Source organism: Doryrhamphus excisus, linkage group LG5 (genome assembly GCF_037039965.1).
Source record: "Doryrhamphus excisus strain RoL-2023G ecotype Guam linkage group LG5, RoL_Dexc_Guam_v1.1, whole genome shotgun sequence".
NCBI lineage: Eukaryota > Metazoa > Chordata > Actinopteri > Syngnathiformes > Syngnathidae > Doryrhamphus > Doryrhamphus excisus.
Window position 1 is genome coordinate 16,762,201 of NC_136361.1, and position 27,762 is coordinate 16,789,962.

The 27,762-nt window shown below is 40.3% G+C and overlaps 1 protein-coding gene across 2 annotated transcripts in view; it reads right to left on the bottom strand.

The window, feature by feature from the left end:
- cadm4 (cell adhesion molecule 4) overlaps window positions 1–27,762 on the bottom strand; it is a 246,219-nt gene that overhangs the window by 26,983 nt on the left and 191,474 nt on the right. For both annotated transcript variants that reach the window (XM_078790798.1, XM_078790797.1), the window contains exons 2-6: window positions 19,238–19,384; window positions 10,554–10,841; window positions 8,242–8,403; window positions 4,628–4,718; window positions 350–522 (exon numbers count right to left, since the gene is read on the bottom strand). In XM_078790798.1, coding sequence (XP_078646924.1) covers window positions 350–522; window positions 4,628–4,718; window positions 8,242–8,403; window positions 10,554–10,841; window positions 19,238–19,384 — 861 coding nt within the window. The remainder of the gene's footprint in view (window positions 1–349; window positions 523–4,627; window positions 4,719–8,241; window positions 8,404–10,553; window positions 10,842–19,237; window positions 19,385–27,762) is intronic.

Consider the following 27,762-nt stretch of genomic DNA (forward strand, 5'->3'; position numbering starts at 1 on the left):
GCCCATAGCTGTGCATCGTAGTCGTTTTTTTTGGTATGTATTGTTAAGCAGAAAGATCCCGCTGTGGAACAAATCAAGAAAAGCCGATACAACTGAAAGACAGACAAGATGAGCGTCGGGATTTAATAAGATTGTAGTCCTGTTCAAGGAATCGCCACAATGCAACAGTGGGAAGACGGGATCAATACAATTTCATCAACAAGAAAAATAAAGAATAGAATTCAATGGAAAATTAGCCGGGACCAGGTAGCAATTACAGCACAGAGATCGAAAAAAATGTAACAAGCTTCTCACCCAAGCTGCATGTAAACAACAAGATGGCAGGAGGGGGGGGGGGGGTACAACTCACCATAGACCAGCAGGGTGTAGTGATCGGCAGCTCGTCCGTAGTCGTTCTGCGCCTGACACAGGTATGTGCCGTTGTGCGATTGGCTCAGGCGGGAAATCTGGAAGGTGGGTCCGGAGATCTCAGCCCGCTCGGGTAAGGTGTCGTTGATTTTGGACCACTGGATGTTCCTGGGCCTGAGGGGAGGAGGAGTCAAGGTGGTTAAACCCCAAATTGACCAAGGAGAACATGCCCTGGGCACGAAGCAATGAGGTTCGATCTCAGTCGACTCAAAATCCAGTGAATCTCTTGTGTCAGGGAGTGAGGTTCACCATCATACTTTTGCACGACGTGGTACGTTACAGGTGGATAAAGTATGGCCCATGAGGAGTATGCATGAGTGCTGCTGACATTGGGGAGCTGCGGTTAATTGGGGACTAATTGTTAGAATAAAATGTAGATGCAATTATTATTAGTTATCACCCTTATATCCATTTGCTTAGACAATAGAAAGTGTTTGAATATGCTGAAGAAGGAATGTTCCCGTGACCCTCCTCAAGAGGAAGGAAGGAAGGAAATCAGACAAGTGTCGAACATCCAACAATCCCAGCAGTGATGCCATCATGTAAGAGTGGAAGAGACCCCAAGACAAACTGTTGTTGTTCGTTAGAATTGTCACTTCTGTATAACAACAAGAACTGAATGGGGAGAACACAAAATACACCTACTCCCCCCCCCCCAAAAAAAACAAAGCCTGTCAGATTCTTGCCTGGAATATCCACAGACACTGACACACACACAAACAGGTAAACACACACTGGCAGACATGGACAGAGACAACATTCACACATTGACTCACACAGGAGGACACTGACAAACACACACAGGAGGCGTGAGGATTACAGCGACACCCTGCCGAACAAAGCTGTGTCTGGCTGTGTGTCATGGCTTGCGTTTGTGTGCACAGATTCCCAGTCTCCGACTCATCGAAGTTTCAATCCTTACCAAAGTTTAATTAAACTTTGGGCACAAACTGACAAACACGCATGCATGCATACGTAGAGGCTAATATCCTGGAAGGAGTTCATCCTTGGCGGCCGCTTTGGGTTGTATTCATAAAGCTTTGGAATACATGCTAGCATACATATAATACAAATATCCTCAAACGTTTTATAATCTTATGGACAATTAGTTGCCTAGTGGTTGGATTTCGTTTTAGTGTATTCCAACCACGGCCACGCCCACTCCGCTGCAAGTGTTTAACATACAGCCATATGTGTTGGATCCCGAATCTGATCCGGAAGTAGAGACAGTCTCAAGAAAAGAAGTTACCTCTTTAGCATCTTTATCATTTTAGCATCGGTAACCGAATATGGCCACTAATTGTGATGGGAAACAGCTTTAAATAACCCCGCTCCCTGTATGTAAATGCTTTTGCACCATGACTTACACAAAATAAACACAGTTAGGACACTGATAAATTGTTCGGAACTCCAACCACTCGTGCCCGATGGTGGCGTCATTAGGAATTGTAAACAAATGTGGCTTCACGAGCAAGTAAACAGAGGAGCAGCATTTAGGATAGGGCGAAGAAAGCAGAGCCTGTGGGAAGGCAGAGAGATTATCTGCTTCCAGACACGCCCATATAAGGAAATCCGCCCCTGTGTGACATCACAAAGGGGCAGTTTTACCACGCCTTTTGAAACCGAGCGTTTTGAGTCATCCGAAACGTCTTTCAGGACTCATGCACAAAATGCACAAGCCTCAATATCTAAAACTTTGGCATCGTTTAACAAGAGAATACAATATTCTAACGACATTTATATGTCAGAAAAATGGAAAAAGCAAAATAGGTCCCCTAGAACACACAAACCTTTTTGTGCAGTAGTTCAAGAGTATTAAGTAGTCTTACATGACATTGCCTCAACCTGCAGCCATGAATGCAGAGTGAAAAAAAAAGCTCTCCTCCCATTCTGTGCGGAAGTGGTATATTTTTGCTTCTTACTTCGTCTTTCTTCCCCACTCAGTTTCAAACCAATTCTTAATCCTTTAGGCACTCAAATTTCTGTAGTTTTTACATTGCTCTCTGAAAAGGTTAGTGATAAAACTCATACTTCAAATTAGAAAAATCATCAAAATTCTACTCATCTAATTTGCATATTATGACATCACCAGGCGCAGAATACCCTGTCCCTGTCTTCACTCTACCAATTCATCAAAATGTATCACTTCTGATATTCTGATATCCTCATCTCAAGCAAACCATCATCATGCCACTGCTCCTTCAACAACCATTATATACTGCTGTTATTACATGGGTAGATACTATATCTATCTATGTATATATGTATCTATCCATCTATCTACTTGATCGCCCGTTTTATTACAGGTTTGAATTATCACAGGCACAATTATCCCTGACACAAACTACCGTTGCAGCTGTAACCCACGCCAAGCTAAAACTCACTTTTACCGAAACACCCACCAGCATGAGTCTTATTTGAGTCTTAAATGGATTATTTTCCCTTATTATGTCTACTATATTGGGTAATAGGAGTCTAATGGTGACTATAGGGGTGCTATTTCATGTCGAGAGGGTTCTAATAATGTTGCTAAAAACCTATTTAGGGGGCCATGATGTTTTCTATTCTCTAACTATGAGAATAGTCAATTTATAAATAAGGAATCCCATGGTCGAGTTCCACCATGGTTGGGTCTGGAACCAATTAGACACAAAAAAAACAAAAAAACGAGGGATTACTTTATATAAATGGGTTGGAGTTTCTACATTTTTTGACTTTTCACAAAAAAGTCAGTGAAGCAAAATGACATCATGGTCCTCTTCTTCTTCTTCTCCTACTAATTGATCATTAGCGCATAACAGTGATCAACGGCAAGGGTGTGTGTGTGTGACAGATGTCCGAAGGAGGTCAGCTGGACCATTAGACACACTTTCAGTGAGTGTCCCTGACCACATTTAGTCAATCTTTAGTCAATAAGCCTCTCATTGTGGATTTGAACAAAGTTATCAAACACATTCATGGATCTTTGCAAGGACACCAAAGTGGTCCTGCAATCCAGAGACAGAGGAATCATGCTGGGGAGTTTTTGGGGGGGATTTAGGTGTCAGGAAATCAGCTTTGTTTCAAATATCACTCTATTGTTTCTTAATATATATGCATTTCCATAATATATCCTAATGTAGACTGTTATTATCCATGTGCAGCTCCTTGAGGTCTTTCTTCAAGGTAATAAAATCAAGATCAGATAATTTTTATTCATGACTCTGAGTTTCTAACAATATATCACAATTCCAAAGCACATAATGAATAAATATTTTAATACATTAACGTGTGATAATTGAGATATATTGCACATTTGTAGCCGCATGTAATGATTTAATTATGTCTATTATATTGTATTTTCTCGGACGTAAGGTTCACACAAGGAATGCAATTAGTGGGATATTACTCTACAAAAAAACTAAAGGAGATTTAATATTATTCAGCTGTTAATTAATCTTTCGGCGATACAATGTGGACATTATATGTGAGGATAATGACAGAGTTTAAAGTTCAGCCCCGCCAATCTTATAATGATTGTGGTTTTTATTTGAAATGAATATATTCCTTCAATTGATGTCCATTATGCTACTTGGAAGTTATGTTAAAATAATACAATTTTTAAATTATTATAAAAATAAATAGACACATATGAAAATATTCATTCATTTTCTACTGCTCATCCTCACGAGGGTTGCAGGTATGCTGGAGCCTATCCCAGGGCACATATAGACAAACAACCATTCACACTGACATTCATACCTATGGACAATTTCCAGTCACCAATTAACCTAGCATGTTTTTGGCGATGACACAGAGATGGCCGAGGGTGGAATCGAACTCGGATCTCCTAGCTGTGAGGCTTGTGCGCTAACCACTGAAACACCGTGCAGCCCATATGATAATAATTTAATACCATTTACAAAAAAAACCCACTTTTCAATGAAAACACAATTTAGAAACTCTTATATATTCATAATTCAGTACAACCACCTACATCTGAGCAGTGGACCAGCCAGGAACTCGATTGTTAGTAATCAATGCAAACATCACTACTCAGTATTATCATTACAACTCTAATTAAAACTAAGGGTGTTTCACCAAAATTAGAAAGGACCTTTTCTTTCCTACATTTGAAAGCTCATTATACATATATGGCTGCACGGCGGTCGAGTGGTTAGCACGTACGCCTCACAGCTAGGAGACCACAAACACAAAGTACACAAACACTGAGACTTACAGAGGATTGGCAGAGACGGAGCAGGTCAGGCTCAGCGAGTCGCCTTCTCGCAAAATGCCAGTGGGAGGCACGATCCTCACGGTTGGCGCAACTGTTTCAGAAGAAAAAGAAAAAAATTGATTAGAAATGAGAATAAAAGAAACAAAATAAGTGACAAGGAACAGAAAGGAAGCAGCTTCTTGTGGTGTCTTTTTCCACATGTCCTACCTCCTAACTGTAAAATATATATTTTTTAACACATAGAAAATAATCTATACCCGAGGTTTGCAAAGGGTGAAGTATTTTTTTTAATGTTTGACTTCAGGGTAGGTGCAACAGCAAAAAACAAAAAAAAGAAGCCGAGCAAAAGAAGACAATAATTTAGTTCCTACAGTGAGTGAGAGTCTGTGGTGAGCAGAAAATTATTTTCAAGTCCGGGGAGGACTGTGTTCTCTGAGGGGAGACTCTCTGCGCCACACATTAAAAATCCACAGTCTATACATTTTTTATGTGGCCACGATAGAAGTACAACAAAGAAAATTTAATCAAAAGGTGTGCCAAGTGCATTTCACAGCATATTATTAAGAAAACGACAAGAAAAGCACAACAAAAACAAAACTCATAAAGCCATAATATTAGACATATCATCTACATACATGTCTGCACTGACCACACAGTATTTAGAAAAGCGTTTAAAATACATCTTAATCAACTTAATCAAAAAAGTTTGTGTTTCTGGTTTTTAAAACTGAAGTCAAGTAAAATTGAACGCCCCCTAAAAAAACATCAACATTTTAGTTGTGAAAACTCTGGCAGAAAAAAACACAAGACAGCTACATTAATCGCCCAATGCCATGGTTATATTGTGATGTCTGGATTAGCCTGCTGCTGTGTTTAATGTAACTATCAGGAACAGATTACTCGTATCCCACAAGGTGGTGTATGCATGTGGTGTATGATGCGCATGGTGGTGTCCCTCTGATGTGCAGTCCAGTGGTCCCTTTGCATTTAAAGGCAATGGGAGGCATTCATTTGACTGGTTCATGCATTCATTTTCTACCGCTTTTTCCTCACGAGGGTTGCAGGGGGGGCTGGAACCTATCCCAGCTGTCTTTGGGCGCCAGCCAATCACAGGGCACATATAGACAAACAACCATTCACACTCACATTCATACCTATGGATAATTTGGAGTCGCCAATTAACCTAGCATGTTTTTTGGAATGTGGGAGGAAACCGGAGTGCCCGGAGAAAACCCACACATACACTGGGATAGGCTCCAGCATACCCCACAACCCTTATGAGTATAAGACATATCAATTCCCTTATACAGTACTTTACTTTCTTTCAGGTAAAAAAATGGTTTCTCTTGAACTTTTCTTTTAAAGATAAACATATTAAAAGTCACAATGAAATAAATGGCATTTCAATTGCCATCCAAAATAAATGTCAAATAGCACAGATCAAATAGCCCAAATGCATTAAAAGGCCTTGTGTAGCATCTCATGGATTTTAATGGATGCATTTCTTCCTTTCTGAAAAGAGAGATGTTATGTTTTACAGTCTGACATTTAGAAAGAGCATGAAACTACTTTGAAATATAAATATATACAGCATTCACCTTGGTATATAATGCGTGTCAGTGATTCGTTTTGGTCAATTATCAATTGAGGGAAAAAAAAAAAAAGAATCAAGGCATTTTATGCAGCTTTCTGCAGAGCCGCAGGACCGGGCAACCCTGACTAGGCTGCATGACAAGATTTGTACATATTTCCTTTTAATAACATCGGCTCACACGCAGGGTGGTGCTGAATATCACTACACTAAAATGCTGCATGGTGTACAAATGAGCTCTGATGTTAAAATGAAAAACGAGTCTCTGGCTTTGACACAAATTACTGCCGGTGCTAAAACACTATAATGCTGTAGAAAGCGAAGCAATACAAATTGAATAATCTATGTTTTTAAATCATCCAGGCAGAAAAACATTATGCAAATGACCGGATTGAGGATGGACAGAGAGTGTTTGTGTATAAGCCAGGGTATGTTTAAGCAAAACCCTTGCTAAAGCAGTTTTGGGACACCCTATCTCCTTGCTGGCCTGCACTTACTTTCGCTATCACTTCTATTACTGCAACTTCCCTGATTTGTGGCTTATTTACAGTTCTTTTGTTTATGCCCATCATGCAATGTGGCAGTTATCATGAATAACTTATGGGAAGGCATTTGCATTAAATAACAACATATTTAATTTGTGCTCATGCATGCACAAAGCCATAATGGGCTTTGACTAAGTAAAATATTTCGAGGCAGCTATCATTAATAACTGTTGGGAAGACACTGATATTCATTATGAGACACATCTACTTTCTGCTCAAGCGGCAGACTTTGTCTTTGTGGATTATTTTGAGTCATTTTCTTTGTTTCTATTACAGAAGGTGGTGGTCATCATGAATAACTAGTGGGTAGACATGTGCCTTAATTGTATCCATGCTTGTGCTTATGCAAATGCTTATGCTTGTATTTCGAGTCAATGCTGAAAAACCATTGGGTTTTGGAATATTTCAAGTCATTCTGTTGTTCAGGAGGCAGTGATCATTAATAACTGGTGGGAAGAAATTAATTGTGAGACACATCAACTTCCTGCTGATGCCTGAGCAAAAAAGCACTGTCGGTGAAATTTCACTTTGAATCATTTTCTTTGTATTACAGAAGGTGATGGTCATCATGAATAACTAGCGGGCAGACAATTATATGACACATCTATGGTTGTGCTTATGCAAATGCTTATGCTTGTATTTCGAGTCAATGCTGAAAAAGCATTGGGCTTTGGAATATTCCAAGTCATTCATTGTTCAAGAGGCAGTGATCATTAATAACTGGTGGGAAGACATTAATTGTGAGACACATCAACTTCCTGCTGATGCCTGAGCAAAAAAAGCACAGCTGGTGGAATTTCACTTTGAACCATTTTCGTTGTTTCTATTAAAGAAGGTGGTGTTTATCATAAATAACCATTGGGAAGACACATGCCTTAATTATATGACACATCTACCTTTGTGCTTAGGCACAAACAAAAGCACAGTCACTGACTTTGTGGAATATTTTGAGTCATTCGGTTTAGTTCGGCTATCAATAATAACTGGTGGGAAGGCATTCACATTAATTTTGAGACACATCTACTGTGCTGATGCCTGAGTAAGAACCGTTGGACTTGGACTTTGGAGATTATTTCGAGTTTCCATTGTGCAAGATGGTGGTTATTATGAATAACTGGTGGGAAGACACACTTTTTAAATTATCTTTGCATTCATGCATGAACAAAATCACAGTGGGTAGGATTTTACTTGACTTATTTTGAGTCCTTCTGTTGATTTCTATTGTGAAAGTTTACAGTTATCATATATAACCAGCAAGAATAACAGCTAGGACTTTGTGGATTATTTGAAGAACATCTCATGAAGTTCATGAGTAATTGCCATAGTTGTACAACACATTTCACTTGTTGATGCGCATGAGCAAGAACATGGTGGTGTAAGGTGGCGGTTATCATGAACAACCATCGACAGGAACTATTTTGACTACACCAAATATGGTACAAATTTGGTAGTGTGAGTGCGTTTACGGAGAGACTCACAGAACACATCCAGGCGATAGTGTCGAATCCTCTTCTGGTTGCCCAGCGTCGGGTGGAGAGCCTCGCAGCTCAACGCCGCCCCGTTGTCTTTCCTTTCAACAGGGAGCTGGATGGTGCTGGTGACGCTGAAGGTCTTCCCGTTGTCCTGCTGGGATACCACACCTGGGGGAGAAAAGAGAAGATGAGATGATGGGAAGTACAGAAGACAGCCAAAGGACACCGAGAGACCAGTTAGCAGCCTGAACGCCCCCCCTGCTGGGACTTGGAAGATTTTGAGGAAGAAGCAGGAACAAGGCTCCAGAAGTGGAAGTGAGTGACGGATGAGTTTTTTTTTTTCAAGGCAGCAGCAGGTGGCTGCAGTGGAGAGGTTTATGGTCAGATGAGACGGAGAAAGACGAGGACAGGATGTGCATTTCTATTCCGTGGCAATTATAAATGGTAGAGACGCTTGTTAGGGAGATGACAAATCAACACACAAGAGAGGGAGACGTCAAGGAAGGAGAATAAAATAAAAGGACAAAACCTTGTGAGTCCATTTTAGGACAACTTTGATTTTTTTTTTTTTTATTTGAAAGTGTCCAGAGAAAATTCAAAGGCAGGCTTCCTACTTCGTATCAATTTGACCGTTAAATTCATCTAACTCAAATAAACTCATTAAAAATCAAAAGGAACCTTGCTTCAAAATAGTGGAATTATCTGAAAGTAAATATTGAACACTTGAAAAAAAGCTTGGTTTTATTAAGTAAATTGCCTTTTTATATCCACCACAGACAATATAGTGATTAAAATCAATAGGGTTCTTGATCTAACACTAACTAACACCGTTCAAAAGTTTGAAGACTGGCTTAAATTAATGATGAATAATTAAGTAACGGCTGCACGGCGGACAAGTGGTTAGCATGCAGGCCTCACAGCTAGGAGACCAGGGTTCAATTCGATCCTCGGCCATCTCTGTGTGGAGTTTGCATGTTCTCCCCGTGCATGCTTGGGCCTCTCGTCCGAAGACAGCTGGGATAGGCTCCAGCACCCCCCGCGACCCTCATGAGGAAAAGCGGTAGAAAATGAATGAATGAATAATTAAGTAACAAGGAATTCATTGACAAATTCTGTAATTCCTTTGATATTATACACTGATCAAAATAAATAGGGTTCTAACACTGAATGAAAACCTACTCATCACTGACTTCATTCAGATTAAAATTCCTATATTTTAGTTAGATCAGCTCATAATAAATATGACATATTGATAAAAATCATCAGATTTCTTGATCAAACATTCATTCATTTCTACCGCTTATCCTCACGAGGGTAGCATGGGGTGCTGGAGCCTATCCCAGCTGTCTTCGGGCGAGAGGCGGGGTACACCCTGGACTGGTCGCCAGCCAATCACAGGGCACATATAGACAAACAACCATTTACACTCACATTCATACCTATGGACAATTTGGAGTCGCCAATTAACCTAGCATGTTTTTGGAATGTGGGAGGAAACCGGAGTACCCGGAGAAAACCCACGCATGCACGGGGAGAACATGCAAACTCCACGCAGAGATGGCCGAGGGTGGAATTGAACTTGTGGAATTGAAACTGCGTGCTAACCACTCGGACACCGTGTAGCCTTTGATCAAACAGAAATGGACAAATTTGACATTTGCAGAAAAAATAAATCTAACAGTCTTTTCAAGTTTGAAAACAGGTAGACGTTATTGATAAGTAGTTAGATAACCAGAAATCGATTGACATATTTGAATTTTGATGTCACTAATTACGATACATGGATCGCAGTCAATTGGGTTCTTGATCCAACATTGAAAATCAATAGAAAAATCTCCAAATCAACAAAGCTCCTGTACTGAGCTTTGGGGAAATCTTATTGTAAAGTTTGAATTTGGGGATCTGTGGTGTGGTGCAAGAAGAATGCCGTCGTTTGACCTTTGACTTATGCTTGTATCGTTAGGAACCTTGATGTAAAACCAAGCAGTTGCTCTTCTAAACGTTGTCAATGAGATATGTTAGTAATGATGTTAGTAATGAGTAGCGTGGTGAAAATGTTAGAATTTGCTCTTTAACTTTGGCTGGAAAATGAAAATATATTATTCAAAATCAACAGGAATCTTGCCCAAGTCAAAGAATGAAGCTAGTTAATGATAGAAGTGACGAGAAACACACAAATTTCTCATCAGCTACATCATTAAAAATCAGTAATTAACATTTAAAATTCAAAGATGGCACTCACAATTGTGAGTCTTACTAAAAAAGATTGTAAAAAAAATCTATAGGAATCTTGTTATGGTACAAAGTTTAACGCCTACCAGGAATCTCCCGTCCGTTTCGCATCCATCGAAGCGTCGCTGCTGGCTTACTCCGCGGCGACACGCAACTGAGCTCCACCTCTCCTCCCTCCATGGCGTCCTGCTTCACCTCCACGGTGGGTGTCTCGGGTGGCACCAAGACGGCCAACGTTGCCACCTGGTGGTGCGTGTCATCGGTGTAGAGCTGGCAGAAGTAACCGCCCTCATCGGAAACGCTCACGTTGGTCAACGTGATGCGCACCAGTCGCTGCGTAAAGAGAACCATCTGGAAGCGGTCGTCTTTGAGGGCTGCAGGGTAAGGGTCACATGATTAAAAATGTTTGAATTAGTACAGTGGTATTTCGTTTAACATCCGCCTTGCTTAGTGCGTTTTTTTTTGGTTAACATCCACGATTTTTGCAACCATTTTTCTTCCTTGGTTAGCAAGCAATAACAAACTGTTGTATGTTGTACTGCAGGGTAAGGTCACATGATTAAAAATGTTTAAATTAGTACAGTGGTATTTCGTTTAACGCCTTGCTTAGTCCGTTTTTTTTTTTGGTTAACATCCACAATTTTTCCTCCTTGGTTAGCATGCAATAACAAACTGTTGTATGTTGTACTGCAGGGTAAGGTCACATGATTAAAAATGTTTAAATTAGTACAGTGGTATTTCATTTAACATCCGCCTTGCTTAGTGTGTTTTTTTTGGTTAACATCCACAATTTCTGCAACAATTTTTCCTCCTTGGTTAGCATGCAATAAAAAACTGTTGTATGTTGTACTGCAGGGTAAGGTCACATGATTAAAAATGTTTAAATTAGTACAGTGGTATTTCATTTAACATCCGCCTTGCTTAGTGTGTTTTTTTTTGGTTAACATCCACAATTTCTGCAACATATTTTCCTCCTTGGTTAGCATGCAATAACAAACTGTTGTATGTTGTACTGCAGGGTAAGGTCACATGATTAAAAATGTTTAAATTAGTACAGTGGTATTTCGTTTAACGCCTTGCTTAGTGCGTTTTTTTTTTTGGTTAACATCCACAATTTTTGCAACAATTTTTCCTCCTTGGTTAGCATGCAATAACAAACTGTTGTATGTTGTACTGCAGGGTAAGGTCACATGATTAAAAATGTTTAAATTAGTAGAGTGGTATTTCGTTTAACGCCTTGCTTAGTGCGTTTTTTTTTGGTTAACATCCACAATTTTTTCTCCTTGGTTAGCATGCAATAACAAACTGTTGTATGTTGTACTGCACGGTAAGGTCACATGATTAAAAATGTTTAAATTAGTAGAGTGGTATTTCGTTTAACGCCTTGCTTAGTGCATTTTTTTTGGTTAACATCTACAATTTTTGCAACAATTTTTCCTCCTTGGTTAGCATGCAATAACAAACTTGTATGTTGTACTGCAGGGTAAGGTCACATGATTAAAAATGTTTAAATTAGTACAGTGGTATTTCCTTTAACGCCTTGCTTAGTGCGTTTTTTTTGGTTAACATCCACAATTTTTGCAACAATTTTTCCTCCTTGGTTAGCATGCAATAACAAACTGTTGTATGTTGTACTGCAGGGTAAGGTCACATGATTAAAAATGTTTAAATTAGTACAGTGGTATTTCGTTTAACATCCGCCTTGCTTAGTGCGTTTTTTTTTTTGGTTAACATCCACAATTTTTGCAACAATTTTTCCCCCTTGGTTAGCATGCAACAACAAACTGTTGTATGTTGGACTGCAGGGTAAGGTCACATGATTAAAAATGTTTAAATTAGTACAGTGGTATTTCGTTTAACATCCGCCTTGCTTAGTGTGTTTTTTTTTGGTTAACATCCACAATTTCTGCAACAATTTTTCCTCCTTGGTTAGCATGCAACAACAAACTGTTGTATGTTGTACTGCAGGGTAAGGTCACATGATTAAAAATGTTTAAATTAGTACAGTGGTATTTCGTTTAACATCCGCCTTGCTTAGTGCGTTTTTTTTGGTTAACATCCACAATTTTTGCAACAATTTTTCCTCCTTGGTTAGCATGCAATAACAAACTGTTGTATGTTGTACTGCAGGGTAAGGTCACATGATTAAAAATGTTTAAATTAGTACAGTGGTATTTCGTTTAACATCCGCCTTGCTTAGTGCGTTTTTTTTTGGTTAACATCCACAATTTTTGCAACAATTTTTCCTCCTTGGTTAGCATGCAATAACAAACTGTTGTATGTTGTACGCCAAGACGAAAACTCACAATACTTCGGCAACCATACATGTCAGTCTTCCGGACAAACAATGGGTCAGTGCGGTAATAGCATATTACTTACAGTTTTGTCAATATTAGCAAACATTTCTATACCCTGCCGTCGATTTTCCCATCTCTAATTTGAGATGTCACTCCGGCGGAACGAGGAGTTTGCAAAAGTACCTCTGGTCATGCGTTGATAACGCATACATTTGCAGGAAACATTCCCATTTATTCTCTTCCATTAGCACAATTAGCATTTTGGATTGTTTTTCCCGTAAATTACTTTTTGGATTTGGCAACTTTTCTGGGAAAGTAAACACCTTTTCTTCAAAGTTAGAGGCAGGTTATATTGTCATCGAACGCAGCACAACTGCAGCCAACAGCCAATACGGCTCAAAAGAGTGACAAAAGAGGATTAGATGTGGTAAATATGCAACAATTTTTCCTTTTGTTAGCCAAGAAAGAGTTGAAACCTCGGTGAAAGACTGCTAACAAAAAAGTCTACTAACAATGTAGCACTGGTTCGATGTGTATGGATCGTCACATTTCCCTGCCCGTCTCTCTTTGCTTTATTTCGCCTTTCGCCACCCGTGAGAAAAACATCTCCTGATGCACCACCACCACCAGGTCATCTCTTGCAGACTCATTCGTCACAACACCCGCAGTGTAGATATTGGTTTTTGTGTGTGATAAACTAATAAAAGTATGTAATGTGGCAGACCAAGGCAGGAAATAATACAGATAGGGACGGAAAGCTAGAAGAAATTGGTTTTTACAGCACAGTTCAGGTATGCAGTTTTTTTTACATTTTAATTGTCAGACGTTCTGATATATATCTGACTGTCCTATCGAGATGTCCCGAAACTGTCAAGGTTGATATCCAAATCATAAAGTCAACAGTTTCTATATGATTGTTTCACCAAAACGATCTGCATTCATGAAGAGCTACAAAAAACAATCATATTTATAACCAGGTGCAAATTCATTCATTCATTTTTCTACCGCTTATGGGTCGCGGGGGGTGCTGGACTGGTTGCCAGCCAATCACAGGGCACATATAGACATCCCCGTGCATGCATGGGTTTTCTCCGGGTACTCCGGTTTCCTCCCACATTCCAAAAACATGCTAGGTTAATTGGCGACTCCAAATTGTCCATAGGTATGAATGTGAGTGTGAATGGTTGTTTGTCTATATGTGCCCTGTGATTGGCTGGCGACCAGTCCCGGGTTTACCCCGCCGCTCGCCCGAAGATCTCCTAGCTGTGAGGTCTACGCGCTAACCACTCGACCACCGTGCCGCCCTTGTTTTTGATCATCAAATCAATAAATGCAAAAAAATTTAAAAAATCCAAACCCTCGATTGTGATTGCCCACTAAACCCAATAACTGGTTCGTCCACCCTTAGTAGCAAAAACTGCAATTTTAAAAATTATATGTTGACACAGGTACAAGTGGTTAGCATTTAGGCCACACAGCTGGGAGACCCGGGTTCGATTCCCTGCTCAGGCATCTCTGTGTGGATGCGTGGGTTTTCTCCAGGTACTCCGGTTTCCTCCCACATTCCAAAAACATGCTAGGTTAATTGGCGACTCCAAATTGTCCATAGGTATGAATGTGAGTGTGAATGGTTGTTTGTCTATACGTGGTTAGCACACAGGCCTCACAGCTAGGAGACCCGAGTTCGATTCCACTCTTGCCGGTTTCCTCCCACATTCCAAAAACATGCTAGGTTAATTAGCGACTCCAAATTGTCCATAGGTATGAATGTGAGTGTGAATGGTTGTTTGTCTATATGTGGTTAGCACGCAGGCCTCACAGCTAGGAGACCCAAGTTCGATTCCACTCTTGCCGGTTTCTCCGGTTTCCTCCCACATTCCAAAAACATGCTAGGTTAATTAGCGACTCCAAATTGTCCATAGGTATGAATGTGAGTGTGAATGGTTGTTTGTCTATATGTGCCCTGTGATTGGCTGGCCACCAGTCACGTACCAGTCATTGTACTGTAAGTTTAGTCTTCATACTATAAGCCTCATTTGCATACTGAGTCGAGTCCATTTGATGACTTCCACCACTCTATGACAGTTATTTGCCCTCCTTTCTCGTAAAAAAAAACTACGACTACTGTTCGGTGGCTTGCTTGTAAAAGACAAAGTGTAATTTACTACTGTTATTTGGCCAGTAAAACACACTTAGAGTCCCTATGGGTGATGCGACAGATGGACGAATGGAAGAGCCCAATGGCAAGTGATGGATTCAAGTACGCAAAAAAAGAGACAGATGTCAGCGACTTTCCCCTAAGAGGCTCATATGCGCTTGTGTTTAAACTCTAACCTTGGGAACTTTTTCTACCACTAACACGTTATCCATTCCCTCAACTCACCTCCGTTCCTACCGAAACATCCCAATCACCCCCCTCCCCTCTCTTCTCTCCGACTGAACGACGCATGAATAGTCGAAACCTCAAATGCAGCAAGTGTAATCATTTGAGATTACACAGGGTGGAGTGCAGGAATGTCCATTTAAGCGCTCTTCATCAGGGGGGGTTTAACGTCTGGCATTCATGTTGTTGTGTAAAAGAGTCTTCAGCGTTAATTCACTTAACCGCCGCATTACTGATGAGAACATCTAACTACTTATTGGAACACCCGACAAACACTTCAAGGAGAGAGACAGCGAGAGAGAGAGAGGATGGATATGTAACCGTTCCAAAGTCTCATTGAAGCAGACTAAATGGGAAAGAGACAGATTACCCGATAAGTAGGTAGCTTTAAATGGTTGTTAAAGGCATCGGGTGAAATGTCAATCATAGTAGTCAATATAACGTCACGTTTATATATTGTAAAATAATGTAACGCAGCATCACGCAGGATAAGGACTCTGCAAAGCAAGATGTTGCAGGTTGGAAGGTTACAAGGTAGCATCGTCATCAAACACTAACTCCCGAATCAGTTGCTCTGAGGTCTTAGTGTGGGCTAGTAGACATCGTAAATACGGTATCGAATGTAGATGCCATGTTTGTCACTGTGGTCTTCTGTGGCCCATGATCGGTGATCTTGATACCGACTAACGGTATTGTCCAAAAATCTTCTTATATTAGAGTTCTTCGTGAAAGCCATACTGGTTTAAACATTAGCCACGTTTACATGGACCCAAATATTCCGATTGCATTCAGTTTATTTGCTCATTTGTCATTTTTTTGCGCAACTTTGGTAATGGTAATGGTTTTATTTCATTTGAACATGCATCAGATTACAATTGAATGCATCACATAATCAGTTCACAGTTCCACATGCCCAAAAGGAGTAGGAAGAAGCAAAGCTTATTAAATCCTACCCCTCCATCTGGTACTTTTACAATCAGTAACTGTTACATTTGTGCACTTCCTGCTTTCCTAATATAGTTTACTTTTTTTTTTCTTTTTTAATTTTTTTGTCATGTACCGAAGTACGAGGTGATATGAGCATCCAATGACATAATGGGTACCATCGTAAGTGTCAATATAGTGATATGTATAGCACATCATGACTGGTTCAAGACTCTTCATCCTTGTATTTAGCAAACATCAACTGCTTGTATTGTTTCTTGAATTGGCTCATCGTTGTGCATTGTTTGAGGGTCTTACTCAATCCATTCCATAGTTTGATTCCACATACTGAAATGCTATGGCTTTTTAACGTAGTCCTAGCATATAAGTGTTTCAAATGTAGTTCTTCCCTGAGATCATATTTCTCCTCTCTTGTAGAGAAGTATTGGATGACATTTTTAGCTAATTATTTTATGCATTATTTTAGCTGTTTGAAGATTAACTATATCAGCAAATTTAAGTATTTGTGATTTTAGAAATAATAAGTTAGTATGTTCTCTGTAGGCTTTGTATTTAAGATGCAATAATTCAGTGGTGTTATGTGTCGCCGACTACCGTGCAATTCATTGGAAAAAAAGATGGATACACCCAAACGAGAAAGCCCCAGGAATGTGTTTGATTATGGAATTATTCATGCAGTTTACTGGTTATGCATCATTCCCATAATAAATCACATCTAATTTCAAAACAATTGCCACAAACTGGTAAGTTAGTGCAAATAAAAACACTGTTCTCCGACACTTAGCCTCAAGCCAACACATAAACACAAAAAATGTTATTACATTGTAGTCAATGTAATGATTGCAATATTCCTAATGACATTTAATATCATCATTATTGCGACACTTTGTCAGATTTTCCCCGGTGTTGTATTTGCCTCTTGTGGTGTCAGTCATTTTCTCCAGACTACTGGGCATACTACTCCGGGGAGTTTAACAATTGTGGCGCTGAGAAGAGGTGATTAAGGTGGAAAGGTGATGTTTACCTCGCCCAATACTCTCCACTGAATCCAATACTGGTCTCATGTCACTTTGTTACAACAGCAAGGCTACGCTCTAATGAAGAGCTGCTGCTGTGTCCTAAGCTTATCATCATCATCATGATGGATGGGTAACGGTGCTTTGTGCACACAACAGCATCTGGTATAGCTTGGGAGGTAAATTTAACCAAATCAATTCACTCTTTGGTTATCTTTTTAATGAGGAAATGCATGAATGCTACAGTGAGGACATTTTTTTCAAATAGAATAGCAAAGAGGAATAAATACAGCACTCTTATTTGTGGTTGATTCTTTATCCGTTTGTTTGTTATGCTAGGAGTCCACTGCGCCTGCGCCAGTTCGCGCCAATACAATTTGCTGTGGTGCCTGGTGTCACCAATAAGGTGCCTAGTGGCTCAAACTGCCTCCTAACTGGCTCGTGGTGGCCCGTAACGGCGGCAAAATTTGAGTTTGGCGGCAAGAAAATGTAAAAATGTTTAAAATTTTAAGTCGCGCCACTTGCATCAAGCAATCAGCGCAAAGTGTGCACTAAGTGGAACCAAATGTTGCAAAAAATCCGCCTATTGGAATCCACTGGAATGGAATGGCGCGAGCCAAGTTGCGCCAATGATGCTAGGATTCCACTGGGCCGGTGCCAGTTGGTGCCAGTTCACGCGTAGTGGCACTGAATTAACAGCAAAACATGGCAACATGCAGAGCGATTAATTTGATTAATTTGCCACCACAGCAAGCCACTACCCACCAATCACATAATCTTTGGCGCAAACTGGCACCAACTGGTGCCGGCCCAGTGGACTCCTAGCATTAGCAGGCTACCAGCAGGGCTGTACCACTTTTTTTTTTATTTTAGAGTTCTAGAGTGACTCAAATGGGAAAAAGAGTTGTTGTTTGTGATTGCTTATCCGTTTGTAAGTTAGCAAACTAATTGGGGGATGATGCCTACAGCTTGTGTTCACTCTCGGCACACTGTGATGTCATTAAGAGCCGCTGTTGGAAAAAACTATCAGCAACTGAGCGTTCACTTCCAAATGCAAAAACCTCATTATCTGAAACGTTGACATTGTTTAATACAACATTCTGACTACATTTATAGGTCAGAAAAGTGGACTAAACATTAAAAAAACATATGTAGAATACATTTATAGGTCAGAAAAGTGGAATAAACATTAAAAAACATATTTAGAATGTCATAAAAATGTTTCTATGCTCTAACTACAAACAAATATTGCATTTATTAACATTGAATGCTATTCTAAATTAATTTATGGTAGCCGGATCTGGAGCCAATTCACCGCTATGAACAAGGCTACTTCCTGGTTCAAGAGGATGACGTAAAGTTTAAATTCTAAGGCAGGGGAAAGGGTTGTTTATCTGTTAGCAGGCCACGTCTTCGTTTATGGACGGGACAGGGTTTGAGGGGGGGGACATTTTGATCGTGACACAAATGTCAAAAAAATAAAATAAATACAGCGATGCTATTTGTGGTTGTTTACCTTTTTCTTCCTGAAAAGGCTACTTCCTGGTTCAGGATGACGTAAAACAACAGGATATTACCGTTTTTTTTATTCAAAGAGGAGTTTAATACAACATTCTGACTACATTTATAGGTCAGAAAAGTGGAAAAAAAACATTAAAAACATATTTAGAATGTCATAAAAATGTTTTCTATAATTGCATTTATTAACATTGAATCCTATTCTAAATTAATTTATGGTAGCCGGATCTGGAGCCAATTAACCACTATGAACAAGGCTACTTCCTGGTTCAAGAGGATAAGTTTGATGAGTAAAGTTTAAATTACAGGGCAGGGGAAAGGGTTGTTTGTGGTTGTTTATCTGTTAGCAGGCCACGTCTTCGTTCATGGACGGGACAGGGTTTGAGGCGGGGAACAATTTGATCGTGACACAAATATCGAAAAGAGAAAATAAATACAGCGATGCTATTTGTGGTTGTTTACCTTTTTTCTTCCTGAAAAGGCTACTTCCTGGTTCAGGATGACGTAAAAAAAACAGGATGATACCATTTTGTATTCAAAGAGGAGCATTCAAATTTGCATATGAGTATTTTCATGTCCAAGTCGATGAGTGTGGCGTAGCCAATACGTACCCCGCGTCCCATTGAAGAAAAGAGTCTGCCGGCGAGGATTCTGGATGACCACAATCGATCCGTCATAGTTCTGCAGGCGGCAGGAGATCTGGGCCGTACCCCCTTCCAAGACTGTGACGTTCTCTGCCTGGACCGCCTGACAATAAGCTGTTAGAGAGTGAAGAGAAAAAGTTAAAAGACATTTCTAGCCTGCTATTCTTCATACTTCTACATAGTGTGAAAGACAAAGCAATGCTAATAACCATTAGAATTACTGCCGTTCATCTTTTCACATATACAAAACACAAATGCATCTAAAAGCGCACACACAATTAATTGCTTAAACAAAAAGACAACCTGAGCTGTTGCTAGGCAGCCGATTTAATTACTCTCTGTTATCATAATTGAAGTGAATGTAGCATAAGCAAAGAGAAGAGCTGTGTAAGTGAAAATTATTCTTAATGCGACCTTTTACACTAAATAGGTAGTCTTTATGTTCGGGACACAGCATTCTTTGTACTCAGCTAGGAGGACGGTCATGGATGGATATGTTAAAGACATGTAAAGAATTCATGTACTCTTATTTCGGTGTCATCTCATGCAAGATTAAATCCTACTACTACAACTTGCGGCAAAACCTGCAATAGAAGCCTGCATTTTCAATGATCAACTCTGGTGCTTGTGTGTCTCATCCAATATAGACATATATATAGAATACTACATATTCACAGCAACTTTGAATGCCTTTTCTGAATGCCTTATAATTGAATTTTAGTTAATGTAGCAATTTTTATGCTTGAAAATGCTTAATATAAGCAAAAAATAAGATGCATAGATTTTTACTAATAATAGGTCATAATTAATCACAAAACTAAAATGCCAAAATGAAAAGAAAGGTACACAAAACTGAGGCCCGCCATGTTGTTTGGTCGAGAGACAGTGCCACTGTGGAAAATACAGGAAGCAGAACTGGAGGTAGCAGAAATGAGGATGCTGAGGTTCTTATTGGGAGTGACCAGGATGGATAGGATCAGGAACGAGTACATCAAAGGGACATTACATTGTTCGAGGCCTTGGCAGATAAAGTCAGAGAGGCCAGACTGAGATGGTAGAATGAAGGTTGATAGAAGGATTCATCCAACATAGACATATATAGAATACTACATATTCACAGCAACTTTGAATGCCTCTTCTGAATGCCTTATAATTGAATTTTAGTTAATGTAGCAATTTGTATGCTTGAAAATGCTCAATATTGACAAAAAAATAAGAGGCATAGATTTATTACTAATATTAAGTCATAATTAATCACAAAACTAAAATGCCAAAATGAAAGGAAAGGTACACAAAACTGAGGCCCGCCATGTTGTTTGGTCGAGAGACAGTGCCACTGAGGAAAATACAGGAAGCAGAACTGGAGGTAGCAGAAATGAGGATGCTGAGGTTCTTATTGGGAGTGACCAGGATGGACAGGATCAGGAACGAGGTCATAATTAATCACAAAACTAAAATGCCAAAATGAAAGGAAAGGTATACAAAACTGAGGCCCGCCATGTTGGTCTAGAGACAGTGCCACTGAGGAAAAGACAGGAAGCAGAACTGGAGGTAGCAGAGATGAGGATGCTGAGGTTCTTATTGGGAGTGACCAGGATAGATAGGATCAGGAACGAGTACATTACAGGGACATTACATGTTGGAGGCATGATTTTTTAATTTATATATCATTTAATATTCTTATTTTTAAATTAACATATTTTTGAAAATGTTTGATTCCAACCACAATGTGGCAAGGGACGACCGTACTACCGACTTGATTGTAGCCTGCGGCCTTAAGCCAAAATATCCACACAAAAAGCTAAACGTCCCAATAGTAAAAGCTACTGATGGGTTAAGCCCCACAAAGATAGAAAGACAAGCGTGCACCCCGCCCCTCCCCACCCCACACCCCACACCCCCACACCCAGATCTGTCATCTTCCAAATAAACCTGTCTGACCCAAAAATCCAAATATAGTTAGAATGAGACACAGCAGGGTGTCTCTTTGATGTCACCAGTCGAGCAACGAGGACACCAATTAATTAAGGTTTGATCAGAGTGCCCACTATGTTGTACGCCAGCCCCCATAACGGACGCCGAGCACTGCAGTTTGACTTCAAATGACACAAACAGTAATTACTTGTGCATGGCAATGAAAAAGGTCCATAAGGGTGGCACTATACTGAACAGAATTTATGGATATATATGTACATATGTATATTATATCTCCATATTGTGTGTTTTTTTCATTCCAAAATGCATATTTAAAAAAAAACAGAAATTACTGCATCACTACCATATGTATAATTCATTCATGCTTTCATTTTCTACCGCTTTTCCTCACAAGGTTCGCGGGGGGTGCTGGAGCCTACCCCAGCTGTCTTTGGGCGAGAGGCGGGGTACACCCTGGACTGGCCGCCAGCCAATCACAGGGCACATATATACAAACAACCATTGAACATGCAAACTCCACATAGCGATGGCCGAGAGGGGAATCGAACTCGGGTCTCCTAGCTGTGAGGCCTAAGCGCTAACCACTTGTCATGTTCCAGACCATACCATGTAGAATCTATCGGTTCCATCCATCCATTTCCATCCCCTTATCCCCTTATCACAAGGGTGGCGGGGGTGCTGGAACCTATCCCAGCAGGGTGAGACAAACAACCATTCACACTCACATTCATACCTATGGACAATTTGGAGTCGCCAATTAACCTAGCATGTTTTTGGAATGTGGGAGGAAACCGGAGTACCCGGAGAAAACCCACGCATGCACGGGGAGAACATGCAAACTCCACACAGAGATGGCCGAAGGTGGAATTGAACCCTGGTCTGCATGCTAACCACTCGACTAAACTTGAATAAAGTAAAAATACTCACCCTTTGAAGGCGCCTCAACTACAACTAGAAATACTCTTTGACTTTTGATATATACTCAGTCTATGGCCGAATGCCTCACCTTTTTGGGCAAACCGTCCCTCACTTGAATTATGTGCAGCATGGGGAATCGGACATGACGTCATGGTGATGGCACATAGACAGTGTGTTGAAAAATGGCGGTCTATCATAAGGGTGAATTACCAAGTACCATCTAGTATACCATACTAACTAATTCAATTAGACCATATTCTTGTTTCTCTTTGAATACTGTCCCACTTCAAGTCCGTCCATCTCGGTCGACTGATCAAGAGAACGGAGACGCTGTCTGGCTGAAGAAGGATGCCATTTAAAAACAATGGCTGCCCCAACTTTGGTTGCTGGGGCGATGAGTAATAACAGCCATTAAGAAAATAATTGCGACGGCGATGGCAGGTCGTGACGGCTCCCGATATGAATCACAATATTGATGCAGAGAATAGGCTCGGTAATGACTACAATTAGTGGCAATTGTCAAGCTTGGGGTCTTTGTTCCCCACATGTCTTTATCTTTCTTGGAGTTCAATATCTGCTGTGTCTTTCTTGTTTTGCCTGTTATGAAGAACATTTTGCTTAGTTTCATTTTTAAAAAATCATTAAAAAGATGAAAATCAAGCTGCAGATAAAGTTGGACGAAGGGATCCGGAGTTTAATAGCAAAAGCACTTCTTATTATATACTCTTACTTCCTGTTATCTGTCTATATATGCTGTGTCAGCATCCATCCATCCATTCATTTTCTGTACCGCTTATCCTCACGAGGGTCGAGGGCATGCTGGAGCCTATCCCAGCTGTCTTCGGACGAGAGGCCGAGTACACCCTGGACTGGTCGCCAGCCAATCACAGGGCACATATAGACAAACAACCATTCACACTCACATTCATACCTATGGACAATTTGGAGTCGCCAATTAACCTAGCATGTTTTTGGAATGTGGGAGGAAACCGGAGTACCCGGAGAAAACCCACGCATGCACGGGGAGAACATGCAAACTCCACACAGAGATGCCAGAGTAGGGAATCGAACCAGGTCTCCTAGCTGTGTGGCCTACATGCTAACCATACAATTTTTAAAACTATGTTTTTTTTCTATTTCCCTACAAAATATAAAACTATAAATACTTTTAAAAAGGTGGGATTATTATTATTATTATTTTTTTTTTCTCAGAAACCTAAAAAAAAAATTGGCTAAAATGAGTGGGCCAAAATTCCTTCACAGCTCTCAAGAGACTGAGAGAAAACCCACGCATGCACGGGGAGAACATGTAAACTCCACACAGAGATGCCCGAGCAGGGAATCGAACCTGTGTCAGCCAACAATGTTTAAAAAATACATTTTACAATCCAGCAGACGCAGCAAAGTAGATCAACAAAGATGCTAATTTTTTTTTTACAATTGTTGCTAGCCCGAATTATTGCTAACCATTCTGAAATGACTCTGTATTACACAACAAATATGAAATCACTGAAATACACATACTTACAATATTTGACTGTAGTGTAAAAACATAAACATTTAATATGTAACTATGTAGCTGCGGACACATTAGTAATTTGTTCATGGTTACTTGTTGCTAGGCAGAATTCACTGTGCTCAAATGACATTGAGCAGCACCATAAGTTTGAGTACAGTCATAAAAGTGAATGTCTCTTCTGTATTAAATATAAAATAATACAATGACTGAAAACAGTGCCATCCTATAATCCACTTATATTAAAAAAAATAAAAGTTACTCTTACTGTCACCCTTTTGAAGAAAATCAGCATCAATAACAAACAAAAAGTTGGAATTGACACCACCCAGCCGAGCTGACACAGGTGGAAGATCGGACGACAGGCGCTAACAGCGAGCTAGGAAGTGAGAGTTGATGGTACAATAACGCAGCTGGCGGCGGTCGCCGGGAGGAGGGCGCTATGAAATATAAGTGCGATGACGCACTTTGGCGTCTGCGAAAAGCAGCTGGCACAGCACTTTACAGGCGGCCATTCAAAATCAAATGTCACAAGCTCAATGATCGTTCGCTCACTCAGAGGAAGACGATGAAGAAAGGATGGAGGGAAGGAACCTCTGTGACGCCTGCTATTAATCTGACCTCCAATGAAATGTACAGCCCTCATAAAACACTTCGCAAGCAGGAAAAACAATGGAACGTGGAACACTATCAATATCAGGCCCGGCCGGGCGCCATCAGCGTGTTTGGGGTAAAAAAAAAAAAAGCAATAACTTCTCGATCCAGCCAAGCGGGGGCAGTATTTCATTACGCCTTTTCTCATTTGCGTGACTTGCCTTGTTGCCTTGAATAAAACAAGAAGGGTTTATTTACTACAGCAATACATAGCCGAGGCTATCATTTGTCAACATGTACGCAACAATAGCTTTGCTAGACTAGAGCTGCTCCAAGGCTGAACAATGCTAAGTTGAAATCACCGCCATATTGAATTCTGTATTCCTGCTTACATTAGTCATTGCAAAATTAATACAAATGTTAAAAAAAATCAAAACATTACAAGTTCTGCTCTATTATCAGAACCCTGATAGCTAAAAATATCAAATACGGTGCATCAATTCAGCAAATAATCTATACTTAAACATTTTTATTATCATACAATTCAATACAAAAATATGATATATTGTTGCTACACACTGAAAAGCATGTATCTGCAATTTTTTGTACACTTTTGAGGGGGATGAGGGTGTTTTAATGGTTTAATCATTTATTCCAAAAAAAACAACAATAAAGCATTTTGTCATATAATTTGGAGATACAGTCGTTCATTTTTTATTATTGGCTCCAAACCCGACAGTGATAAGTGAATTTCTGCAAAGTAGGATTCAATAGTTGGAGCATAGCATAGTTGGAGCATTTTTACCATTATTAGAGCCCTGTAGGTATGAAATAACACCCCTATAGTCACCACATGAGCTATGGCTGTCGCTTTAAGCATAGCATGCTACCAAGCTAACTAATTAGCTCCCAATTTGTGGAAGGGGTTCAAGTATCTCGGTGTCTTGTCCGCCATAAGGCAACGCTCCGGTCGAGCTATGATCCCACCCTTACCGATGGTCATGAATTTTGGGTCATGACTGAGTGGGACGGCTCCCTGGTGAGGCGTTCCGGGAATGCCCAACCAGGAGAAGGCCCTGAGGCAAACCTAGGAGGGATTATGTCTCACAGCTAGTCTGGGAACACCTTGGTGGCCTCCCGGTGGAGCTGGAGGAGGTGGCAGGGGACTGGGAAGTCTGGGCTTCCCTACTGAGACTGCTACCCCCATGACCCGGATAAGCGAAGGAAAATGGATGGACAGACAAACAGACTTCTGTGTTTACAAACTATATACGTAAATTAGTAATTTGTTGAAATTGACTTTAAATAATCAAGGATGTGCAACAGCACCCCTGTTGGTTGCTCCATGTATTGCACTCCATTTTGTCTCAGTTGTTTCACAACAAGATTAATTGCTCCATTTTCGCATAGTCTGTGATGGTACACACCACCTTCATGAGTGCAAATGATGCCGGTTCGATTCCCGAGCACCCAGACATTGGAGGTGGGAACACATGACTCACTAGCCACATTTACATGGACCCAAATATTCCAATTCCATTCGGGTTATTTGCTCAAACGGAAAGAATGTAACCTTTGTATACACCTCATTCCGAAAGAAAAGTGCCAATCCGAATTATTATATAATAGGATTCACAGGGGGTGGAATATTCCTCTCCCCAATCCGATTGAGGTATCTTGTACCCGCTCAATCGGAAAGTTGACTGCGTTCTTCTTCGTGGAGTTTCTTCTTCTGTTGTTTATTGGCGGACTGCTGCGGAAAGTTTGTTTTTGATTGGAACTAAATTTTTAAGACTGGAAGAACGAAAAACTGGCAATACGGAGTTATTCCAACAAGTGAAAGAAAAACTGGAGGAAGTCGGTAACACGTGATGTTGGTGTTTATGTTTTACTGGGCATGCCCCATTGACTATTCTGGTTGATTATGGCGGCGCATGTAGACACGCGATAGGAATATTCCTTTCCATTTATACCATTGCTTTCGGAAAAGTCATTCGGAAAGATTCCATTCGGAAAGAGAAAAACTCCTCATGTAAACGTGGCTACTGTGGCAACAACATTAAACCCCATTCGTATTGTTGGGGTCTGGTACGGAGGACAGGGTGGGATGATTGAGGTACGAGGGAGGTGTTGGGCTGGATTTGGGAAGCAGCCACCTGAACCGCTCAATCACGGAAAATTCTCCAATGCTGCTTCGTGGGTTAGCTTGCCGAGTGACCGCCCGACTCCATCCTTTGAGTGTGTCAACGTAAAGAGATGTGCTGTGCCAGTGTGCCCCCAAACGAGCCCCCGTGTGCATCCTTGAAAGAGTGAGGGCCATCGCCGCCGCCTCCCTATTCATTATGTCTCATTATCTTTCCGTTGGAAGCCCGCCAGGAGCTCGTGTTTTCCTCCATGGGCGGGATGAGGATTTACAAGAGAATCGATGTAGGAGGGGGCGACAATTCACAACCTTTTGCGTTATTACTGCTTTTAATTTAAACAATAACGTCGCCTCATTTTTTTTTTACTTTCTCCCCCTTTTCCGGGATTGGGGGGCAGTCACCTGCTGGCAACTACTCCATCTTCTCCCATCTGGATGTCCAATTTTCCCATCATCCCTTGAGTCAGTGATGCGCGCCAGCCTCCGCACCGTGCATGAAAATGTATTTTCTGCAAAAATGAACACTTGCTCCAGGTTAATGACAGTTTAGGTGTAGCGAGGATCATCCAGCTGACTTTGAGCTTCTAATACCCCCCCCCCTCCCCTCCTCCACCTCCCCCCGCCCACATCTATGGTCTAAAATTATCACTCCATCTCTCTTTTCTATCTCTTGGCAACACTCTGCCAATCAAATGCAGAGCAAAGGAGAAAGAAATATCTTCTATAAATAAAACATAATCCTTAACAAATCTTGCTTTTTCTCATTACTTGCATGCTATTGATGTCCTCGCCTCATTTCACCTCCCTGCCACGGGACTCACTCACTCACTCGTCCGCCATTTAAACACTCAGGACAGCAGAGAAGCAAAAGTACTGGGACGCTTGGCCACATAGGAAGTGGAAATACAAAGTTGGTTGCCTCTGCTTTAAGAGTCAGGAGTTTGTTAAAATCACTTGTTTACTATCCTTCCACAAAGATGGTGGACATTGCATTCAATTGCAGTTTTCATTGAGAAACATAGTTAGGTGCCCCATTATGCAAAATGTACTTTTAAGCCACTATGAAAGGGGCTGTTTTTTTAATTGGCTTTCTGCATATCTTAAAGAAACAATGAAACAACAAAAATACAAAAAAAGAGCAGTGATTGTACAATAATAACACATTATGAAAATAAGGTAAAATTAAAATTAAAATTAAAATTAAAATTAAAATTAAAATTAAAATTAAAATTAAAATTAAAATTAAAATTAAAATTAAAATTAAAATTAAAATTAAAATTAAAATTAAAATTAAAATTAAAATTAAAATTAAAATTAAAATTAAAATTAAAATTCATTTTCATGTCTGCGCGCTAACCACTCGACCGCCATGCCGCCGAAAAAAAA